Here is a 22,020-nt window from a genome sequence, read left to right as displayed (position 1 = left end):
GCCCAGTCATGTTAAATCCATAGATTAGGGCCTAATGAATTTATTTCAATTGACTGATTTCCTTCTATGAACTGTAACTCAGTAAAATCGTTGAAATTGTTGCATGTTGCGTTTATATTTTTGTTCAGTATAGTATAGGACATGAACATGTGCTGGTGTAGCGTTGATAGATACACAGATATGATCATGTCTACAGGTTTGTTGTCTCTGTTTGTTACAGTAGCTCTTGCGACTAAATTTAGCGCTGGATTTAGCTGTACCCAGAGCACTTTTCCTCAGAGCCGAAGTGTCTGCATGAAATTCAAATTATTGACTGGGGCATCTTCACTCCACACAGTGAGTGCATTCACAGAAACCTCTGGAGACTTCATAGGGAATGTATTTATTCTACATTAGTATTCCTATTTCCTACATTACAGAATCCTCTCAGGACTCAACACAGACGGTAAGATGTGTATGTGCCTTTCGTATCCTACCTGTCATTGTATATTTGTGTCATTGTATATGATTTCATCTAAAGCGCTGATGACATGGTGACATTTCCCTGTCCCTGATGTGATCTGAAGGGGTTGAAAGATGTACAGTGCATTCGGAAAGTATTCAGACCCCTTGACTTTTTCCACATTTGTTACGTTACAGCCTTATTCTAAAATTGATTAAATAGTTTTTTCCCCCCTCATCAATCTACACACAATACCCCATAATGACAAAGCAAAAACAGTTTTTTAGAAATTTCTGCAAATGTATAAAAAGAAAAGAAAAGAAACGGAAATATCACATTTACATAAGTATTCAGACCCTTTACTCAGTACTTTGTTGAAGCACCTTTGGCAGCGATTACAGCCTCAAGTCTTCTTGGGTATGACGCCACAAGCTTGGTACACCTGTATTTGGGGAGTTTCTCCCATTCTTCTCTGCAAATCCTCTCAAGCTCTGTCAGGTTGGATGGGGAACGTCGCTGCACAGCTATATTCAGGTCTCTCCAGAGATGTTCGATCGGGATCAAGTCCGGGCTCTGGCTGGGCCACTCAAGGACATTCAGAGACTTGTCCCGAAGCCACTCCTGCGTTGTCTTGGCTGTGTGCTTAGGGCCGTTGTCCTGTTAGAAGGTGAACCTTCGCCCCAGTCTGAGATCCTGAGCGCTCTGGAGCAGGTTTCATCAAGGATCTCTCTGTACTTTGCGCCGTTCAACTTACCCTTGATCCTGACTAGTCTCCCAGTCCCTGCCGCTGAAAAACATCCCCAGATCATGATGCTGACACTACTATGCTTCACCGTAGGGATGGTGCCAGGTTTCCTCCAGACGTGACGCTTGGCATTCAGGCCAAAGAGTTCAATCTTGGTTTAATCAGACCAGAGAATCTTGTTTCTCATGGTCTGAGAGTCCTTTAGGTGCCTTGACCGTAAGGTGCTACAGAGGGTAGCACCTTACCAGCCGGACTATTATTTTGACCCCCCCCCCCCCTTTGTTTTTACATTGCTGCTACTCGCTGTTTATTATCTATGCATAGTCACTTTACAAATTACCTCGACTAACCTGTACCCCAGCACATTGACTCGGTACCGGGTATATAGCCTCGTTATTGTTATGTAATTTTCTTGTGTTACTTTTTGATGTTATTGCATTTTTTTTACTTTAGTTTATTTAGTAAATATTTTCTTAACTCTTATTTCTTGAACTGCATTGTTGGTTAAGGGCTTGTAAGTAAGCATTTCACAGTAAGGTCTACACCTGTTGTATTCGGTGCATGTGACAAATAACATTTTATTTGAAATCATGTCCAATCAATTGAATTTAACACAGGTGGACTCCAATCAAATTGTAGAAACATCTCAAGGATGATCAGGAAACAGGATGCACCTGAGCTCAATTTCGAGTCTCATAGCAAAGGGTCTGAATACTTATGTAAATAAGGTATTTCTGTTTTATATTTATTGTTTTCGCTTTGTCATTATGGGGAATGGTGTGTAGATTGAGGGACATTTTTTATTAAATCCATTTTAGAATAAGGCTGTAACATAACAACATGTGGAGAAAGGGTGGGAGGGAGGGAGGGAGGGAGGGTGGGAGGGAGGGAGGGAGGGAGGTGGTGTGAGGCGGGAGGGAGGGAGGCGGTGTGAGGGAGGGAGGTGGTGTGAGGGTGGGAGGGAGGGAGGGAGGGAGGGAGGGAGGGAGGTGGTGTGAGGGGTGGGAGGGAGGTGGTGTGATGGTGGGAGGGAGGGAGGGAGGCGGTGTGATGGTGGGAGGGAGGGAGGCGGTGTGAGGGTGGGAGGGAGGGAGGTGGTGTGAGGGTGGGAGGTGGTGTGAGGTTGTAGGGGAGGGAGGTGGTGTGAGGGTGGGAGGTGGTGTGAGGGTGGGAGGGAGGGAGGGAGGCGGTGTGAGGGTGGGAGGTGGTGGGTGGGAGGTGGTGGGAGGGAGGGAGGTGGTGTGAGGGAAGGAGGGAGGGAGGCGGTGGGAGGGTGGGAGGGAGGGAGGCAGTGTGAGGGTGGGAGGGAGGGAGGGAGGTGGTGGGAGGGAGGGAGGCGGTGTGAGGGTGGGAGGTGGTGGGAGGGAGGGAGGGAGGGAGGGGGGGCGGTGGAGGTGGTGTGAGGGTGGGAGGTGGTGTGAGGGTGGGGGGGAGGGAGGTGTTGTGAGGGTGGGAGGGAGGGAGGCGGTGTGAGGGTGGGAGGTGGTGTGAGGGTGGGAGGGAGGGAGGTGGTGTGAGGGCAGGAGGGAGGGAGGCGGTGTGAGGGAGGGAGGTGGTGTGAGGGCAGGAGGGAGGGAGGCGGTGTGAGGGAGGGAGGTGGTGTGAGGGCAGGAGGGAGGGAGGCGGTGTGAGGGAGGGAGGTGGTGTGAGGGTGGGAGGGAAGGGAGGGAGGTGGTGTGAGGCAGCACAGCGTTGAAGAGCTGAGTGCAGTGGAGGATGGGAAGGAAGGCCTCAGACCCACCACGCTCTGCTCGGCTCTTATCTGATTAGCTTTTATCAGCCTGCTGCAGGATGTGGTCCTAAACACACTTCGCTCTGTCTCCCTCTTCCTGTCTCTCTGTCGCTCTATCTCTCTCCCTCACTCCCTCTCTCCCCCTCCCCCTCTCTCACAAACCAGGAAACAGCCTCTCCTTTCCTACTCTCTAACAGGAAGCAGGGCAACGTTGCATGTGAGATAAAAGGCCCATGTGACAGGAAGAGCTCTATGGCCATTGTCCATGGATCAGTGCCTTGTCACCACCTCTCAGACATCAGACAGGATTGACAGAAAGACAGGGAGAGATTGTTTTGCTGATAAATCTCTCTCCTCTCTCTCTGTTTGGTAGGTGTTCAGGAAGAAGGCCATACAACTGGGAGAGAAGCTGTTGCCTGCATTCAAAACACCCACAGGCATCCCCTGGGCCCTCCTAAACCTGAAGAGGTGAGTCCTGCACTGATACAGCACCTTTCTGTCGGTCTGTCTGTCTGTCTGTTTATATACACACTGTACAGTCCGCCCACGGCTTCAAATATATCACTCACTATTCCCAATACTGGAGCATCACTCAAATCAGAAGAGGTCAATACCTTGACCCTGCACCTGTACAGACATAGCATACACTGTACACCCACTAGGCAGCTTGAAATAGCTCACTCACTCCTCCCTTGCATCACTCGTCCTTGTACTCTATTCACAGGAGTAAAGACCAAAAGCCTTCAATGATTTCACTCTCCCTCCCTTTCCCTCGGTTACGTTAACTACACAGACTATTGCAAATACTTCTCTCTCTCCACAGCTTTGAAGTATTCTCTGCTGTGGGTTGATAGCATCGTGGTTGGCACATGAACGCAGTTGTTTTGCGAAGTGGGGTCTCTGCTTGCTTTATTCTGTCCCCATAACCACAGAAGTGAGGAATGGTGTCTGTGTTGATTGATAAGCCAGTGTTTTGACTACAATTGTCTGGACCTTGACATACATATTTTGTTATGATGCTCTTGCAAACCGAGCCTGCCGCTAGATTGTTATTCTATCTGCACCTTACTCTGAATGGCCTCTGCCCAGCATCTAGGCTACAGAGTCTATAGCTGCCATGGCTCCCTCCCTGCTCCAGACAGAAACCACTTCAGAACAATACAGCCCTGAGTCTGACCAGGGTTGGCCTGGCTAACCAATCCAAAGTGATCGTTTTTCTTGAGCAGCCCTCCATGGGAGTCTTGTTCCCTTCCCTTCCCTTCATCCCTCTCCTTGCCCTTATGGTAGCCCCCCTGAGCTGAGGGGTGAGTCTAGCCACCCACATCGCTCAGAACAGGGAGAGGGAGGGAGAGAGGGGGGTGGTAGAGAGGGACAGTGGGCGAGAGAGAGAGAGTTGTGATGGAGTCTGGAGGACAGAGGGTACTCTCGAGGGGCAAACCTGTTGGATGATTTTTATTGGGTTTGGAAATTGTTTTTCTACAGACGCTAAACAACTTGCTGCACGGTGGGTAAAAGCAGCAGGGGGCCTCAAGTGTGAAGGAAGAGGGGGATAAAGGAGGGAGGAAGAGGAAGGAGGGGGGCGTGTAACACCAGTGGCTGGTCTCAGCCATGAGAATAAACAGCCTCTCTGTTAAGTCCTGTCTGCTTCAGTCTCCTGCAGCCAGCGTAGCGTGCTCTGCCCCATCAGTCCAAGGCCTGAGAGAGTCCTTATTTACACACTCACACACAACCCTTCCCGCTCACTGCACAACCATTGCCACAACCAAGAACAGGGAGAGAGATTTTTGTCAGGGTCGAATCCACATAGCTCATCCTTCAAGAAATATCACAGAAACTGAACATGTGGGTGGCTTGGTAGCATTATTACTGTACCAAATGAAATAAATGTCTTTAGCTTGATATGTAGTATGTTATCTTTTCTCACATACCTCCACACTCTGTAATGTTTTTAATAGCCAGGAGGGAGAACCCTGTCTCACTTCAGTAAAAAGCTCAAGTCAACCGCCATGTGAATGCATTCTTTTCACATTTTTCCCCAGTGAGACAACAGCCCAGTTTGTCAGATATTCATTAAAACCCAGGTTGTCATGGAGATGGCTGTGCGGGTCGGTGTAACAAATTAATTTCTCCCCGCGAAAGAAAGGGCTTTCTGCACACATCATCACATGGTGGTTGGAGGTAGAGCAGAGGACTGCCCACGCCTGGCCCTCACCCCACCACGGGCCCCCAGGGGCCTCAAACAGATTGGTGTCAATGATGAATTTACCGCGCCACTGAACCATAGCTGGGCTAGCTTATTTAGAGCCCACCAGACCTCGACCACAGATGTCATTTCTGATATGGTGATGGTAAGGCATAGGAGCAAAAAGCTGAATTGCTTTTTGATATGGGAAAAAGGAATAGGCTTCCCTTAGTATGCAAGTTAATGTAGAGCCTGGCATATGTATATGATTGCTGTCTAGAGACTATAACAAGCAGATCAGCATCAGTTGGGAGCAACATCCACTTAATAGTGAGCTGTGTTAAGAGAGACACAGCAGCTCTCCCACTCATTCTCTCTTGTTAATGTGATGACTAACAAGACGAACGCTGTGTGCTGTCAAAAGCCTCTTGGCAGGTTTTGTTTGTGACTCATTTTCTTGTTGGAGGTTATGTCTGGCCAGCCCTCTTCCCTGTGTTTTTCATCTGAACATTTTGTTGGTGCTTGTTTCTAAGAAAGCTCTTAAGAGGGAGAAGTGGTCCCTTTGGGGAATTCTGAATCTAAACTCACTGTTCTCTCCTTGCAGATAGAAAGAGAGGATTGATATTGATCAACAACATTACTTCTCGTTTCATCTGTGTTTGTGTTAATGTGTGTACGTGGATGAGTCTGTGGTCCTCTGTAGCTCAGTTGGTAAAGCATGGCACTTGCAACGCCAGGATAGTGGGTTCAATTTCCGGGACCACCCCTATCATTAAAATGTATAGAGGGGTTGGTTGTGTGCAACTATGAGCAAAACAGACAGGGTTGGCTTAGATTGTTGACATGTAAAATATATTTAGTCTCCAATGTTTATTGAAAACATAAATACATTTGCACAATGAGCACTTGTTGTCTCTCAAATACAGTACATCGTTACAGTTGTTGGTTAGCTAGCTAGCAAATTTTAGCCATATTAGTATTGACATGAAATCAGTCGAAACACCTCAAAACAAGACATGGTGTCAAGAACAAGATCAAACTAGCTGAAACGAGTCACTTACGATTCCTCACATGGCAGTTTCTTGTCATTGTCGGTAACCAACTGGCCATCCTGAATCACAACAACTCAGACTTCTGCCCCATTTCAGCGTGCGCATCGTTTTCGTGACGTTGTCAGCTAACCCATCTATGCACACATTAATGTCAGTTGCTTTGGATAAACGTCTGCTAAATGGCATAAACATGTATTTATTTTTAAGCCTGTCTATTATTATTTATTTATTTTTACAGATGGTTCTTCACCTTTCTTCCCCTCTTACGAAAGTACAAGGGCTCGTAACCAGGCTACTGCAATGAGCTGTTAAATACATGTATTTGACCCGTGAATTGTCGACAGCAACAGCGTAACCCAATTCAAAGATGACAGCCATTTTACCTGTAATGAAAGGAGGAAAGATTGGGCTATTTTGGAATCTGCACTTTGTCCTACTTTAAGTGGAGGGACACGCTCTCACCCACTTACATCAGATGGGTTAGAACCAGTAACCCAATTTCAGACAGCCACAGGCAGTTTTCCTGTACACTCCTCAGAGAACCGTTAAAGTTAAGCCAAGTGACTTTGAATGTTTTAGAAGACCATTCCCAAGATTTTTAACACTGATACGTTTTCAAACTTTACATCCTAGTTTACATCCTTTTGTGCTTAGCAGAGGCGGGAGTAACATAATGTTGCAGTCATAGCAGATAATTTGTGCTCAACAGTTATGTAGGCCTTAGTCTATTTTGTAGAAAATATGTTTCAAAAACAGAGTATCTGTAGAGGGAGATTCCTACACCTGTAAGCCTATTGACCTGAGACCAACCCTCCTGGCCTCCAGCCCTTTCTAAAGAGGATGACGGCTATATGTAGACCCGCTCTACATCATCAGTCCTCACATAAGAGAGAGAACTTCACCTCCAATAACAGTCATTAACTGCTGGAGGCTGCTGGAGTAGGTAGCATGCCCTGGCTACGGAGAGCAGTGACACATTAGAGCTGCCACTCTATAAGTGGTTTAATGAGGAGGTGGGTCGGATACAGAGGCTTTTAAAGGCTACTACTTCCAATCCATGCACATCCAGCATTTGAAGGGATGGTAGGAACCAGGGCTAATGGGAGAGCAAGAAAACGATTGATTTGAGACACAACGTAGGATCGGCGGCAATTGATGCTAGTTCCTACTTCACAGGAGGGTCGTTTAAAAATATATATTTTTCAGAAATGCCTTCTTGAACATATGAACTTTAATGTGCCTTAATGACAAACTTGTATGGTATCCATAAATATGAATAGAACATTTCAATTATGAGCCTAGTTTAGCCAAGGAGAAAGCACTAAGCTATATAGGGAGAAAGACAGGGTCGTTCCTGGCTAGCCATGATTGGCTGAGATAATGGAGGGGTTGACAATGCTGACGTTTGGCCATGCGTTTACATGTGAATTCTTAAAGAGATGGGTGGGGCTTAAGAGGGTGTGAACGATGCTGAATGGGCGTAAACAAAGAAGCACTCTCTAGCAACTGTGGAAATCTCATAAAAATGTTCAAGGGCATTTTCTCCTACTTGTCTCCTAAGTGGGATAACAAGTTTATCAAGTTTATCAGCAGCACAACTTTCCCAAAAAGCAAATCACTTACATTTTTACATAAGCCCCCATACAGAAATCTGGTTACATTTACTCTGACCACTGTGCTACAGCCTTGACACAGACTGAGCCAGAACTGATCTTTGGCACTGGGGGTACCCCATGGGATCATGGTCAAAGCATGCCCCATCCCTTTCTCACTCTCTCACTCTCTCTCCAGGTCCATAGACCCTTACCTCTATCCTTGTTTTCCTCTCTTCCTCATCCTCCCTTCTGTGGACCTCCAGATGAACCTAGCCATGCATTTCACTGTGAGTATGGACTGGGTCAAAGCTTGGCTCTCATGGATCATTAAATGAGGCCATTTATTGTTGGTAATTGACCCCCCAAAAATGTATGATTGAGTCATCCTAGTGTGCATGGCTATCGTGGTGAGAGAAGTCCTCTTAAGGTCACAGATGGAGGAATCAGGATGGTCCTCCAATGAGTTAGAGAGTCCCTGGCACACAGGCTTGCCACCTCATTAGCTGCTAATTGATTATGTGACCCAGGAACAACATCTGATTAGCTTAATCTCTTCTGTTCTCTCCGTTCTCTACTTGTTTGTCTCCCTTTCTTTTCATCCGTCTGCAGGGGAGGAAATGTATTTGTTTTTGAAAAAAGTTTTTTCATCTGGTGGTTTACATTCAAATCAAATAATCGTACCACTAGAATAATCAAAGAAAACAATGCCAGGGCGATTAGATCATTTAATTAGCCATTTGAAACATAACTGATTGTGTTTTTACTTCTGTGAAACACTACAAAAATGTATTAAACCTTTCATCAAAGAGGCAATGGTAAAATATTTGTGCTAGCTACATGACTAGATTCCTTTATGTGAAATCAAACACTGCATCTTAATTCTTCCCTTGAAACGTTTGCATCTGCGATTTTCTCCTGAAGGGCAAATGGAACAGACATTACTTTCATGATACATGATACAGTTTCAAAACCATTGTAGGGTTCTGAGTTTGTGAATGCTTGAATCCTAATCAATTATTTATTTACATCGTGATGGAAGAGGTCGTGCTCAGACGAATACCTTGCCAAACCTAAGTTTTACATCTCCTCATATACAGTCAACTTCTACACAACATGTACATTCTCATTGGTCAGTACAGAAACATCAGGTCAGTTACATATTCACTTTGTGACTTGATCACATAGCTTCTAGATAATAATGAAGGTCATGTATGCATTGGGACATCTTATCTTCTTAGTTTTCCATGAGCAGTGCAAAGAGGCTCATACCTTTCCGAGAACAGTTAACTAGCACACGCAAGAACATACTACTGTTTGATGTGTTCGAAAATATATTAGAGGGAGAAGCATGTTTTAGCCATGTAACATAAATACACATATAGTAAAACAGTTCCCATCACCATTGAAGCCGTGGAATTGAAACACTGTACTCTGTGAGCCTGCTAATGTTTGGGGAGATGAGGGAGACTAGTGGAGCGGAGGACATTTCCACTCTCATTGAGGAGTTGACAGTGATGCGATTACAACTGGTGTCTGCAGGAGGGTTGCAAAGGGAGGATACATTACTGGAAACGTTCTAAGTTTACCAGTAAACTACCAGAATTTCTTCAAAGATTTTATGTAATCTATCACAAGACATCTAGTGACCCTTTTTGGTACTTCAGATTATCACAGGTGTCTGTAATTATCTCTGGTCCACTGTGTATCCGCCACTCCAAAAAATATGATGTAATTGTTGTTTTATTTGTTTGTTTTATTAATTTTTTACAAACTAATTTTCAGGATGGTAAAACATTGTAAACATCAAACCACTAAAACCAGATATAAAGTATGTAGAAAATATAATGGAGCTATATATTTGTAAATAAGATATTCTTTGAGATCTAACAACCACCAGAATAAACACTAGACAGTCAGGGAGAAGCTAATTTGTTTTACAAAATGGCATGGCATGGCACGGCACATTGATTTAGTTATGTTTGAGTCACTCAGATAGCATAAGAACATGACATAAGCCATGGCAAAATGTGTAGAATTGCAAGAAACTAGCTTTAAAAATAAAATGTTCTCTCCAGCCCATTGCAAAATGTTTAGAATAGTAGGACATTCGCTTTAAAGTAACTGCCCAGTCAAAATCTCACTTAAAACTTCATATTCTGTTAACTCATACCCAAATAATGATGTTGATTTGTCCTATACTTGAATTTGTGTCCAAAGCTTCAATTGGAGAAACAAAAGCCACCTCAAACTTTAAGAAATGCTTGCTATTTCCTCATAGAGTATGATGTAATACTCCTCGAGATGATGAGCTGGCCAATCAGCGGTCTAGAGGAGGATGAGCTGGCCAATCAGTCTACTTGCATGAATATGTTTAATGCCCTGTATACGCCCACACCATTCTGTTGTTGGGATACGCCTAGACCAGAGCCTAAAGTTAACACCCACCAAAAATGGGTCGATTTTTGCATTGGTGGGTAAGATGTCTATTTCACTGGCCACGTTGGTGGGTGGTCAGGGCTCCACAGTGCGAGCATTTCACTCGCATTTGTGAATAAAAATAGTAATGTAAAATAAATACTGCAGCAGCTGTTTTCAAAGTATTTCTGCTGTTTTGTTTCATATCTGGTAAATTCATTGCATAAAGTCAAAGAACTACGAATCCTATAGCCTATCTCACCTAATTTTTTAGAAGTGCTGCGCGCAGGCATAAATATTGGTCTAATTTACTTGAAACGAAAGTCTTCTGAAGTGAGACTTTGTCCTTGTGTTTCTTTGCTATTTACATTGTTTTGTTCACAAGCTAGGTTGTTTTTCAATGTTTTAGTTTCAACTGCTAGGGAAGAGATGAAGACGCTGCTACTAGTCAGACTCTCTCACAATTTCACAGGCACAAACATGACTCAGTCGCGTTACCACGGTAACCTCCCGCCCTTAAAGGGGCAGGTGAAGGTTTTTGTCTCTCTGATATTTTGGTTGAAAGACTCAGGTCACAAAAAATTAAATGAAATGAAGCAATATACCACATTACTTGTTACTAGTAATACATGTATTGTTTTAGAAACATTACAAAGCATGCTTGTCCGTTTTTGTCAGGGTTTTTGTGTGTGTAATTTTGGCAAAGATATGTATATTTTTGAATCTACCTGCCACAGTGGCTGGAAGACAAACAAATTAGTTCTAGGCCCAGACCATTCCAACACAGAAAATATGATTTTTAACATACTTAATTACCAATTTGTGGAAGGAAAACTATTTCACTCATATTGTAAGACATTATAGGTCATATTTCATAGAAATCTGGCAACACTGAGCAGTTACATTAAAACATAATTTTTTTGTCTCTGCGGCCAAGAGGAAGGCCTAAAATTTTGGTCGGACACATTAACATGGACTCAGAACATCCAATTTCATTGTTTCTCTATGAAATGTTTTAATTTTGAGAGTGAAAAACCAAAACAATCTAAAACCAGGAAAAATATAACTGAGAAAACATCATTTGAGAAAATATAAAACATAATTTTGGGAGACAATCACAGGTTTTATAGGGCCCCCCTTAGTTGTTTATTAACCATTATTTTACCAGGTATATTGACAGAAAACATAGTGCACTACTTTCTCTTGTACACTAAAGACCTGGGGAAGAGTTGCAGGTGAAAGGAGAAGAGAAGAATGTGCCTATTTGAAAGCTAGAAAAAAAATGAGTAACTTTTCTGTTAATTACCCAAATTACTGAAGGTTCCGGTAACTTCGGTAAATTACCGGTAGCTTTACAACCCCAGTCTGCAGGTGTACCAGACAGACAGATGGACAGAAAGACACTCTCTCAGCTTGTCTGGAGAGGATCAGAGGAGGCCTTTCAATGCACTGGAGACAGTAGCAGCACCTCACAGTAGCCCCCTAACCCTCAGCCTCAGCAGCTCTCTAATAGACTCTAAGCTTCGTCCCTAACTCCAAACCCCTTTGGACTGTCCATTACTAACCTCACATAAAATTGTGTCAGTGTGACTTAGAGTTTCCCTAATATCAACAGTCCATGAAGTGAGACCCAAGTTCAAAAAAGTTATACGGACTTCCTTTGGATCTCCAGTCTAAAGTTCTACAGAGGAAGATGTCTCTCATGAATAAACATCTAACTTCTTATTATTTCATTATTAATGCTAGCTCTCAGGTGGGACTGACGTGCGCTCTTCTTTAGCGTCTTTGTATTGCTTCGCACACCACCTGGCACGCCACGCCACTCAGGCATCCTTTGAAGGTGGAGGACTAAGATAACATTTTCTCCAGTCAGTCTCTTCCTCCTTTCTTCCTTCCTTTCTCTTCCCCTCCACTCTTCTCTTCCTCCCGGACTGCCAGAGAGTGCGCTGGCCGATGAACCCTGCCACTGAATCAGTGCTTTCCCTCTCAGTCCGACACTATGAAATATTTCCTCAGAATCCATTTCCTTGGGCTTATCTCCTCTCCGCACCCCCTCCCATCTCATTTTATTAGTACCATAAGCAAGATAAAGGATTCCCAAATCAAATGTTCAGTTTAACTTGACTTAACCTACCTAAATTCAATTAAATGGGAAATTGTTAGAGGAGGGTGTTTGGTTAGGGACACACGGCTGTGTGTGTGTGTGTGTGTGTGTGTGTGTGTGTGTGTGTGTGTGTTTGCGCATGTTCGTGCGTGTGTGTGTGTGTCTGTGTCCAGCATTATCACACATGGCACAGTGTCACTGATGTTATATTCATGTTTGTTATCTGGCCAGAGCCAAACTAGGCTATATTTTATTCAAGATAAGCTTTCTCAAGATAGCATGTTCCTAGTGCAACATGACTTGTTTTCATTACCCTGGTATGGATCCTTCGGGGGGATGATCGTTGTGAATTTGCCCTTCCAGAGATGGAGACAAGAAGAGCAATTTGAAAGACGTTGCCTTATCATTTCAACACAGGCAAAGCCTGTGTAATGGCATATTTTGGGAGCTAGTGGCACAACACCAATAAAACCATAGCAACATTTTGAAATTGTTGCATGTTGCGTTAATATTTTTGTTCAGTATATTATTTATTTCCCCGGTTAGGAATATAGAGTCAAATATAATCGAAGGCCGCTGCTGTGAGTAATCTTTTTTTATCCATTCAAGCTAGTGGGATGGTGAAAACCAGCACAGCAGGGGTAATGTGAATCACCCCCACGGCCCACTCCTTATGAAGCAAATTGCTGCATTGCTCTTTTTGTACATTGACTGTACCTTGCTGTGCATTGTGTAATGTAAGCATACAATAGCATACGGAACAGGTTGATTTGTTTTTCTCCGAAGGTTAACCATGATTATATATCTGGCATTAAATTGCAGTTGACTCATTATTTCATGTGGTCAGAATAACCTCATTGGTAATATGCCTGTCTTTGGAGCATACTTATGTGTTCAATACACTGAGTATACAAAACAAAACATGCTCTTTCCATGACATAGACTAACCAGGTGAATACAAGTGAAAGCTATGATCCCTTATTGATGTCACTTGTTAAATCCACTCCAATCAGTGTAGATGAAGGAGAGGACACAGGTTGAATTTGAAGACAAAATATTTAAGTGCCTTTGAACGGGGTATGGTAGTAGGTGCCAGGCGCACCAATTTGTGTCAAGAACTGTAACGCTGCTGGGTTTTTCAGACTCAACAGTTTCCCATGTGTATCAAGAATGGTCCACCACCCAAAGGACATCCAGCCAACTTGACACAACTGTGGAAAGCATTGGAGTCAACATGGACCAGCATCCCTGAGGAATGCTTTCGACAGACACCTTGTAAAGTCCCTACCTTGACGAATTAAGGCTGTTCTGAGGGCAAAAGTGGGGTGTAACTCAATATTAGGAAGGTGTTCCTAATGTTTGGTATACTCAATGTGTACTCCAGGAGTATAGCAACGTGGTCTGGTGTCACATCATTTTAAATTCAACCAGTTGAATATGGCCTGATTTAACATGTCCAATAAAACCATTTTAATTTTTTTATTTTTAGATAAGTAATCTTTGTACCCTATCCTTTTTCAAAAGACGGCCCCCCAAAAAACTGGCTCATCCTCATCACTAGTCCCATTTACCCCACCAAACCCATAGCAGCAGTGCTGTCAGCAACAGTGCTGTCAGTAGCATCCCTGCTTACGCCTGGCAGATTGCTTATTTATTTCACCAAATGACGTGATGGACAGGTGCAGAGAAGTGGAGCGAAACAAAGCCATTCGTTTTTGTAACATATGGAATGTGCCGCAGACCACGTGTAACCACGGTAGCCCAGGACCTCCACATCCAGCTTCTTCAACAAAACCGAAGAATTTCTGCACAGACTATCAGAAACCGTCTCAGGGAAGCTCATCTGCGTGCTTGTCGTCCTTATCAGGGTCTTGACCTGACTGCAGTTCGGCGTCGTAACCGACTTCAGTGGGTAAATACTCACGTTCGATGGCTACTGGCACGCTGGAGAAGTGGGCTCTTCACGAATGAATCCCGGTTTCAACTGTACTGGGCAGATGGCGTGCATGGCGTCACGTGGGTGAGCGCTTTGCTGATGTCAACGTTGTAAACAGAGTGCCCTATGGTTGCGGTGGGGTTATGGTATGGGCAAGCATAAGCTACGGACAACGAACACAATTGCATTTTATCGATGGCAATTTCAATGCACATAGTACCGTGACGAGATCCTGAGGCCCATTGTCGTGCCATTCATCCGCCGCCATCCCCTCATGTTTCAGCATTTCATAATGCACGGCCCCATGTTGCAAGGATCTGTACACAATTCCTGAAAGCTGAAAATGTCCCAGTTCCTTCATGGCCTGCATACTCACCAGACATGTCACCCATTGAGCATGTTTGGGATGCTCTGGATCAACGTGTACGACAGCGTGTTCCAGTTCTCGACAATATCCAGCAACTGCACAGCCATTGAAGAGGAGTGGGACAACATTCCACAGGCCACAATCAACAGCCTGATCAACTCTATGCGAAGGAGATGTCGCGCTGCATGAGGCAAATGGTGGTCACACCAGATACTGACTGGTTTTCTGATCCACGCCCCTTCTTATTCTTTTAAGGTATCTGTGACCAACAGATGCATATCTGTATTCCTAGTCATGTGAAATCCATAGATTAGGGCCTAATGAATATATTTCAATTGACTGATTTCCTTATATGAACTTTGAAATTGTTGCATGTTGCGTTTTATATTTTTGTTCAGTGTATATAAAAATCAAGTGTCTGCCTCCCGTAGATGTAATTCACTGTAAACGGTTTGATCACAGGGCCTTTGTGTGCTGCTACTCTGTTTACTATTTATGGATAGTCACTTTAACTCTACCCACATGTACATATGACCTCAATTACCTCGACTAGCCGGTGCCCCAGCACATTGACTCTGTACCGGTACCCCCCTGTATATAGCCTTCCCACTGCTATTTTATTTTACTGCTGCTCTTTAGCTATTTGCTTTAATTTTTTTTATTAACACTTTTTTATTCTAAATTTTTCTTTAAAAAACTGCATTGTTGGTTATGGGCTTGTAAGTAAGCATTTCACTGTAAGGTCTACACCTGTTGTATTCGGCGCATGTGGCAAATCAAATTTGATTTGATTTGATTTGCTCTCATCAGTAGGTGGTGATTCAGTAAGACCGGTTCTATATTGGTACCGTAGAGTAGACGTCATGTCGTTAGCTGCACTTCAACGCTTTTCAATGGAGCATTTGTATTCCGGGAACAGAGAGCAGGTCCAGCAAGGCCTGATGTATTAGCTCTCATAATAAAAAATGAGTCTCCCTCCTCAGAGAATAATAGCTCCATTTGATGTATCTTTTAGAATTCCCCTTTTCCCTCTTATAAAATGGCAAGCAGGAAACTACTCTCTGATCTAGTTGAACTTTTAGTTAAAGCGGATGTCATCACACAAAGTTAAAGCCAACTCTCTTTTTTTCCCTCCGTCTTGATATGAAATATGGCAGCTTTAGCAGATGTACTCTTTGCAGTTCACTCTCAGGCTGTGCAATCAATCCCGAGAATCTGGGGAAAGTGGTTTGATTAATAAGCCTAGATTCCGAGTGGCCCAATTAGAGAAGCCATTGAGGTTTTTCACACTGACACACAGGAGCACCGCTTCATCTAGTGTTGGCCGTCCCTCAAATATGAATTACAGCAGCCGTTTTTAGCTCTGGCCTGATGAAACCAGGATAGCCTGAAGTTGATAGTTGATGGTGAGAGGATTGGTGCCACTGGGCCAAAGGGAGGGGTTCAGAAATTACGTCAGACTCGGATGTATGTAAGCTATTACACATTACCTGTAATTGGATTGGCAGACGTGGTTGTTTTGGAAAACATCTCCATTAAAGGATCACGTTCATACTTGTGCAACACGATAAGCAACATTAACCTTAATCTTAACCTTATCTGAGTATCCCCAAAACAAAATGCCTCCTGAGGGGCTGGGGGGGGGGGCTGCTGCAGCCCCTGTGAAAGAGCCACTGGAGTAGCTGTCTAGTCCTGGCGGAGACCCTCCCTCTGTGCTAGATCTCCAGCAGCCAGGCGCTCTCCCAGGACACTACTCTAGGGCACTACCAGACGAACTCCTGGCGCTAGTCTCCTACAATGATCCCCAAATACCCCACCCGGCCTCCTCAGCCCCCCAGGACATGGAAGGCTGGCGTGATTTAAGGAATTTAATTAATCCCTTAACTGCGGATCTATAGCTCCCCTTTCGCCCTGTGCGAGGAAGAGTAAGAGATATGGAGAGGAGATCAGGTTTGGAACTAAGAGCTAACAACAGGAAGCAGTAAGCCAAAGCTCCAGTATCCTTTCTGTGTGCACGCTGCCCAGATACAAAAGCATTGGCATCTAACTGGAGTGAAGTGGAGTGTATCACAGAGCTACTGTTAGTTCATTGTCCAGCAGGCTGTTTGTGTTCTCTCAAGGTCCTGTCAGCCACTACGTCATGTACTCAGAGCTGCACATTTGTTAGTGCCAGCCTGCGTCTCTCTTTCTTTCCCATAAGAGGAATGGGTAAATGCCACTGAACTGGACTGTAGCCTACCCAGTGGGAGAGGAAGATGGATAGTTTAGTTGTTTCAAGAGAGAGGGGTAGTAGAGGTCCCTCCCTGTAATGTAAATGTGGCATTTGAACCCCACTCATCCTCAACCCTGTCCCTTTAGGTTTAGCCGTGTGCTTGTTTTGGGCTCCCCTGTGCTCCCTGTTGTGATTCTTCCTGGGGATTTAGCTCTCATCAGAGGGCTTAGGAAGGGATTTGACACATAGACCACGGATGGATGGTAATATGTTCATATGTCTGCCGTGAGGGGAAGGAGGGAGACAGTCAGGGATATATAAGGAGGGAGAGAGACCAACGGAGAGGGAGAGAGACCAACAGAGAGGGAGACCAACCGAGAGAGCGGGAGGGAGGCAGACCAACAGAGACTGAGAGGGCGGGAGAGAGACCAACAGAGACTGAGTGGGAGGGAGAGAGCGAGGGAGACGGCAACTAAGGGAGGAAGGAAGAAAGAGAGACCAACTGAGGGAGGGAGTTGGGCGGATCCATTTCAGGCGCTCAGTGGGAGAGCACAGTGCAGTCCAGATTAAATTAAAAAAGTTCAGGTTAAATGCAGCTCTTAAGGTGTCCGCATGCTTCCCAGCCGACACAGTTCGGAAGAGTTTGTGCATATATTATGATGACATTTTGAAGTTTTTGTTCGTAAGGGTTTTTTCGGCTGTTCGGGAACACTTGAGGCAGGCCGAAGTTTACGCCCCATCATCGGTGATTGGTCAGTAGTAGGGATTCTTCAGTAAAGTACAGTGCATTCGGAAAGTATTCAGACCCCTTGACTTTAACACATTTTGTTACATTACAGCCTTATTCTAAAATTGATTAAATACATGTTTTTTCTCATCAATACACAATACCCCATAATGACAAAGCAATTTTTGCAAATGTATTGAAAATAAAAACCAGATACCTTATTTACATAAGTATTCAGACCCTTTGCTATGAGACTCTAAATTGAGCTCAGGTGCATCCTGTTTCCATTGATCATCCTTGAGATGTTTCTACAATTTGATTGGAGTCAACCTGTGGTCAATTCAATTGATTGGGCATGATTTGGAAAGGCACACACCTGTCTATATAAGGTCCCCCAGTTGACGGTGCATGTCATATTAAAAACCAAGCCATGAGGTCGAAGGAATTGTCCGTAGAGCTCCGAGACAGGATTGTGTCGAGGCACAGATCTGGGGAAGGGTACCCAAACAATTCTGCAGCATTTAAGGTCCCCAAGAACACAATTGCCTCCATCATTTTTAAATGGAAGAAGTTTGGAACCACCAAGACTCTTCCTAGAGCTGGCTGCCCGTTCAAACTGAGCAATCGGGGGAGAAGGGCCTTGGTCAGGGAGGTGACCAAGAACCTGATGGTCACTCTGACAGAGCTCCAGTTCCTCTGTGGAGATTGGAGAACCATCTCTGCAGCAATCCACCAATCAGGTCTTTATGGTAGAGTGGCCAGACTGAAGCCACTCCTCTGTAAAAGGCACATGACAGCCCGCTTGGAGTTTGCCAAAAGGCACCTAAAGGACTCTCAGACCATGATAAACAAGATTCTCTGGTCTGTTGAAACCAAGATGGAACTATTTGGCCTGAATGCCAAGCATCACGTCTGGAGGAAACCTGGAACCATATCTACGGTGAAGCATGGTGGTGGCAGCATCATGCTGTGGGGATGTTTTTCAGCGGCAGGGACTGGGAGACTAGTCAGGATCGAGGGAAAGATGAACGGAGCAAAGTACAGAGAGATCCTTGATGAAAACCTGCTCCAGAGCGCTCAGGACCTCAGACTGGGGCGAAGGTTCACCTTCCAACAGCCAAGAAACACAGGAGTGGCTTCGGGACAAGTCTCTGAATGTCCTTGAATGGCCCAGCCAGTGTCCGGACATGAACCCGATCTAACGTCTCTGGAGAGACCTGAAAATAGCTGTGTACCGACGCTCCCCATCCAACCTGACAGAGCTTGAGAGGATCTGCAGAGAAGAATGGGAAGCTTGTAGCGTCATACCCAAGAACACTTGAGGCTGTAATCGCTGCCAAAGGTGCTTCAACAAAGTACTGAGTAAAGGGTCTGAATACTTAGGTAAGTGTAATATTTCAGTTTTTTATTTTTAATACATTTGCAAACATTTATAAAAACAGTTTTTGCTTTACCATTATGGGGTATTGTTTGTTGATTGATAAGGGAAAAAAACGATTAAGTCCATTTTAGAATAAGGCTGTAACGTAACAAAATGGGGAAAAAGTCAAGGGGTCTGAATGCTTTCCAAATGCATTCAACGAGAGATGACTCGTTTTCATGCAAAATAAATTATTGAGAAATACTGCACGTAACATCTTAGTTAGATATAAAGTTGCCCGACTAAGATCTCCTCCGCAAAAACATCAAAATCAATGACACATTTCTTGAGTTCTCTTTAATTCTGACTATTTTGAGGAGTCTGGCTACGGAGTCTCAAAATGGACAAAGTACTATGGCGCTTTTTTCTAGTTTGTCAAGTGAATGTTTTTTAATGGAGTATGCGAGAACACTAGTTTGGTTTGGCTAGCCGAGTTCGGGTAGGCGCCAGCCGAACTGAAGCGTGCGGACGCCTTTAGAGTCTGGAGAGAGAGGACATGGCAGTGCTGGGCCACAATACAGCCCTACTGTACTGTATTGTAATGGACCATTATAGAGATGAAGGAGAGATTGCAGGTCTGTCTGCATCCACCTCCCTCAACCTCCTGGCTGGCTGCAGCAGGTACACTGCTGACACTATTGTCAACTGATTCTCCTCAGCTCACACACACTTGACAAATAACACACACCGTCACACAACTCACCGTCACACACGTGCATATATCAACTCCATCCCAGGCTGTGGCAATCTGATTAAGTCTCTGGTAATGGATCTGGGCACAAACAATCATAAACACCAATTAGATCTGACCCAGGAACAGACGCTTTCTCTCCCTTTCCTTTCCTCCCAGATATTTGTGTGATTTTCCAGAATTTGTGTAACATGATTTAATCAGCTGTGTAATGAAAAACAAATTGTTTTGGCACAGCATGCGGTTGAGGAGGGATATTATTACTATGCACATCCATCTTTAAAAAGGTTGAGCAATGTGCTCCTGGCTGCTTCTCCCTCTCCTCTCCCTCTCTGTATCTCTTCCCGTCTTCCTCTCTTCCCTTCCCTATGGCCAATGCCACGGGAGCTGATAGAAGAAGGCTCACGTTCCAAGGCCCTGTGTGTTTGTGCGTGCACGTTCATGTGTGCCTGCATGCATGAGCCAAGCAGTGGGGCAGGCCCTGGATCATTAGTGATAGTGGCAGATCATTTCAGCGATAGGAATGATGACATTGGTGGCAACACTAAGACCTTATGAACACACGTTGTCATCGACTGGATGCCTCTGCATTAATGCTGCTCAGGGGGTTTCTTTAATTAATTCCGAGCTATAGGCTGTTGGGCTTTGTCAGCCCTTTTTTTAAATACGGACCTGGAAAACAGCTTCAACCCAATTCTTGGCACAGAGAAAGGTCAAATTAGTTATACTAATGTTTATAAACAAGTTTGCTTTCCTAATGAAGTCAAGGGGATGCCAGTTCAATTTGGGAGTCTGGGTAAAATACAATTTACATAGAGCGCGCGCGCACACGCACACACACACACACACACACACACACACACGCACACACACACACAGGGATATGTTTTTGGCACTTACCCTTTGGTCCCTCCAGCCCAGCTGTATTAGCCAGATTGATTCATGCAGTGTTAATGACAGAAATCTCCCAGTGCTCTGTCTCTCACACAAAAGCTTGAATAACAAAAGTGACACTAGTCATTATTTGGGAAGTCAATGATTAAGCACCATTTAGCAGACTGAAATGTGTTGGGCCTAATAGACACACTGGCCCGATCAGGGCGACTCGGGAAGTAATGTTACACGGGGAGCAGTGTAATAGAAAGAATTCAGAATGGCAGCTCTGCCCCGGGCCTGCTGTTTAAAAACTATCAGGCACCCGGATACACACTGTGGTGGATATTTTAATGTCACACACTGTGGACAGATAGTATCAGAGGAGTAATGTGTGGTTTTGTAGAGTTAAGTTCATTTGGTATGAAGTTAAAACAGATGAGTACTATATCTAAAGTCACATTCATAAGACGGGAGAACGGTTTTGACCCCACTGATGTGTGTAGGGTTGACGTAAGTTGGAGCCATGAGCTCTAGGGAATGTTTGTGTGGTGGGGTTTTGACTGAGGTACAGTGAGGGAAAAAAGTATTTGATCCCCTGCTGATTTTGTACGTTTGCCCACTGACAAAGAAATGATCAGTCTATAATTTTAATGGTAGGTTTATTTGAACAGTGAGACAGAATAACAACAAAAAAATCCAGAAAAACGCATGTCAAAAATGTTATGAATTGATTTGCATTTTAATGAGGGAAATAAGTATTTGACCCCTCTGCAAAACATGACTTAGTACTTGGTGGCAAAACCCTTGTTGGCAATCACAGAGGTCAGACGTTTCTTGTAGTTGGCCACCAGGTTTGCACACATCTCAGGAGGGATTTTGTCCCACTCCTCTTTGCAGATCTTCTCCAAGTCATTAAGGTTTCGAGGCTGACGTTTGGCAACTCGAACCTTCAGCTCCCTCCACAGATTTTCTATGGGATTAAGGTCTGGAGACTGGCTAGGCCAATCCAGGACCTTAATGTGCTTCTTCTTGAGCCACTCCTTTGTTGCCTTGGCCGTGTGTTTTGGGTCATTGTCATGCTGGAATACCCATCCACGACCCATTTTCAATGCCCTGGCTGAGGGAAGGAGGTTTTCACCCAAGATTTGATGGTACATGGCCCCGTCCATCGTCCCTTTGATGCGGTGAAGTTGTTCTGTCCCTTAGCATAAAAACACCCCCAAAGCATAATGTTTCCACCTCCATGTTTGACGGTGGGGATGGTGTTCTTGGGGTCATAGGCAGCATTCCTCCTCCTCCAAACACGGCGAGTTGAGTTGATGGCAAAGAGCTCGATTTTGGTCTCATCTGACCACAACACTTTCACCCAGTTCTCCTCTGAATCATTCAGATGTTCATTGGCAAACTTCAGACGGGCCTGTATATGTGCTTTCTTGAGCAGGGGGACCTTGCGTGCTCTGCAGGATTTCAGTCCTTCACGGCGTAGTGTGTTACCAATTGTTTTCTTGTTGACTATGGTCCCAG

At 44.5% G+C, this 22,020-nt stretch overlaps 1 protein-coding gene across 2 annotated transcripts in view; it reads left to right on the top strand.

The window, feature by feature from the left end:
• Nucleotides 1-22,020, top strand: part of LOC121548951 (mannosyl-oligosaccharide 1,2-alpha-mannosidase IA) — a 183,965-nt gene that overhangs the window by 138,845 nt on the left and 23,100 nt on the right. For both annotated transcript variants that reach the window (XM_041860637.2, XM_041860638.1), the window contains exon 5: nt 3,293-3,387. In XM_041860637.2, the coding sequence (XP_041716571.2) occupies nt 3,293-3,387 (95 nt within the window). The remainder of the gene's footprint in view (nt 1-3,292; nt 3,388-22,020) is intronic.

The sequence above is a fragment of the Coregonus clupeaformis genome, chromosome 33 (assembly GCF_020615455.1).
Source record: "Coregonus clupeaformis isolate EN_2021a chromosome 33, ASM2061545v1, whole genome shotgun sequence".
NCBI lineage: Eukaryota > Metazoa > Chordata > Actinopteri > Salmoniformes > Salmonidae > Coregonus > Coregonus clupeaformis.
This window is presented reverse-complemented; position numbering and strand designations above follow the sequence as displayed.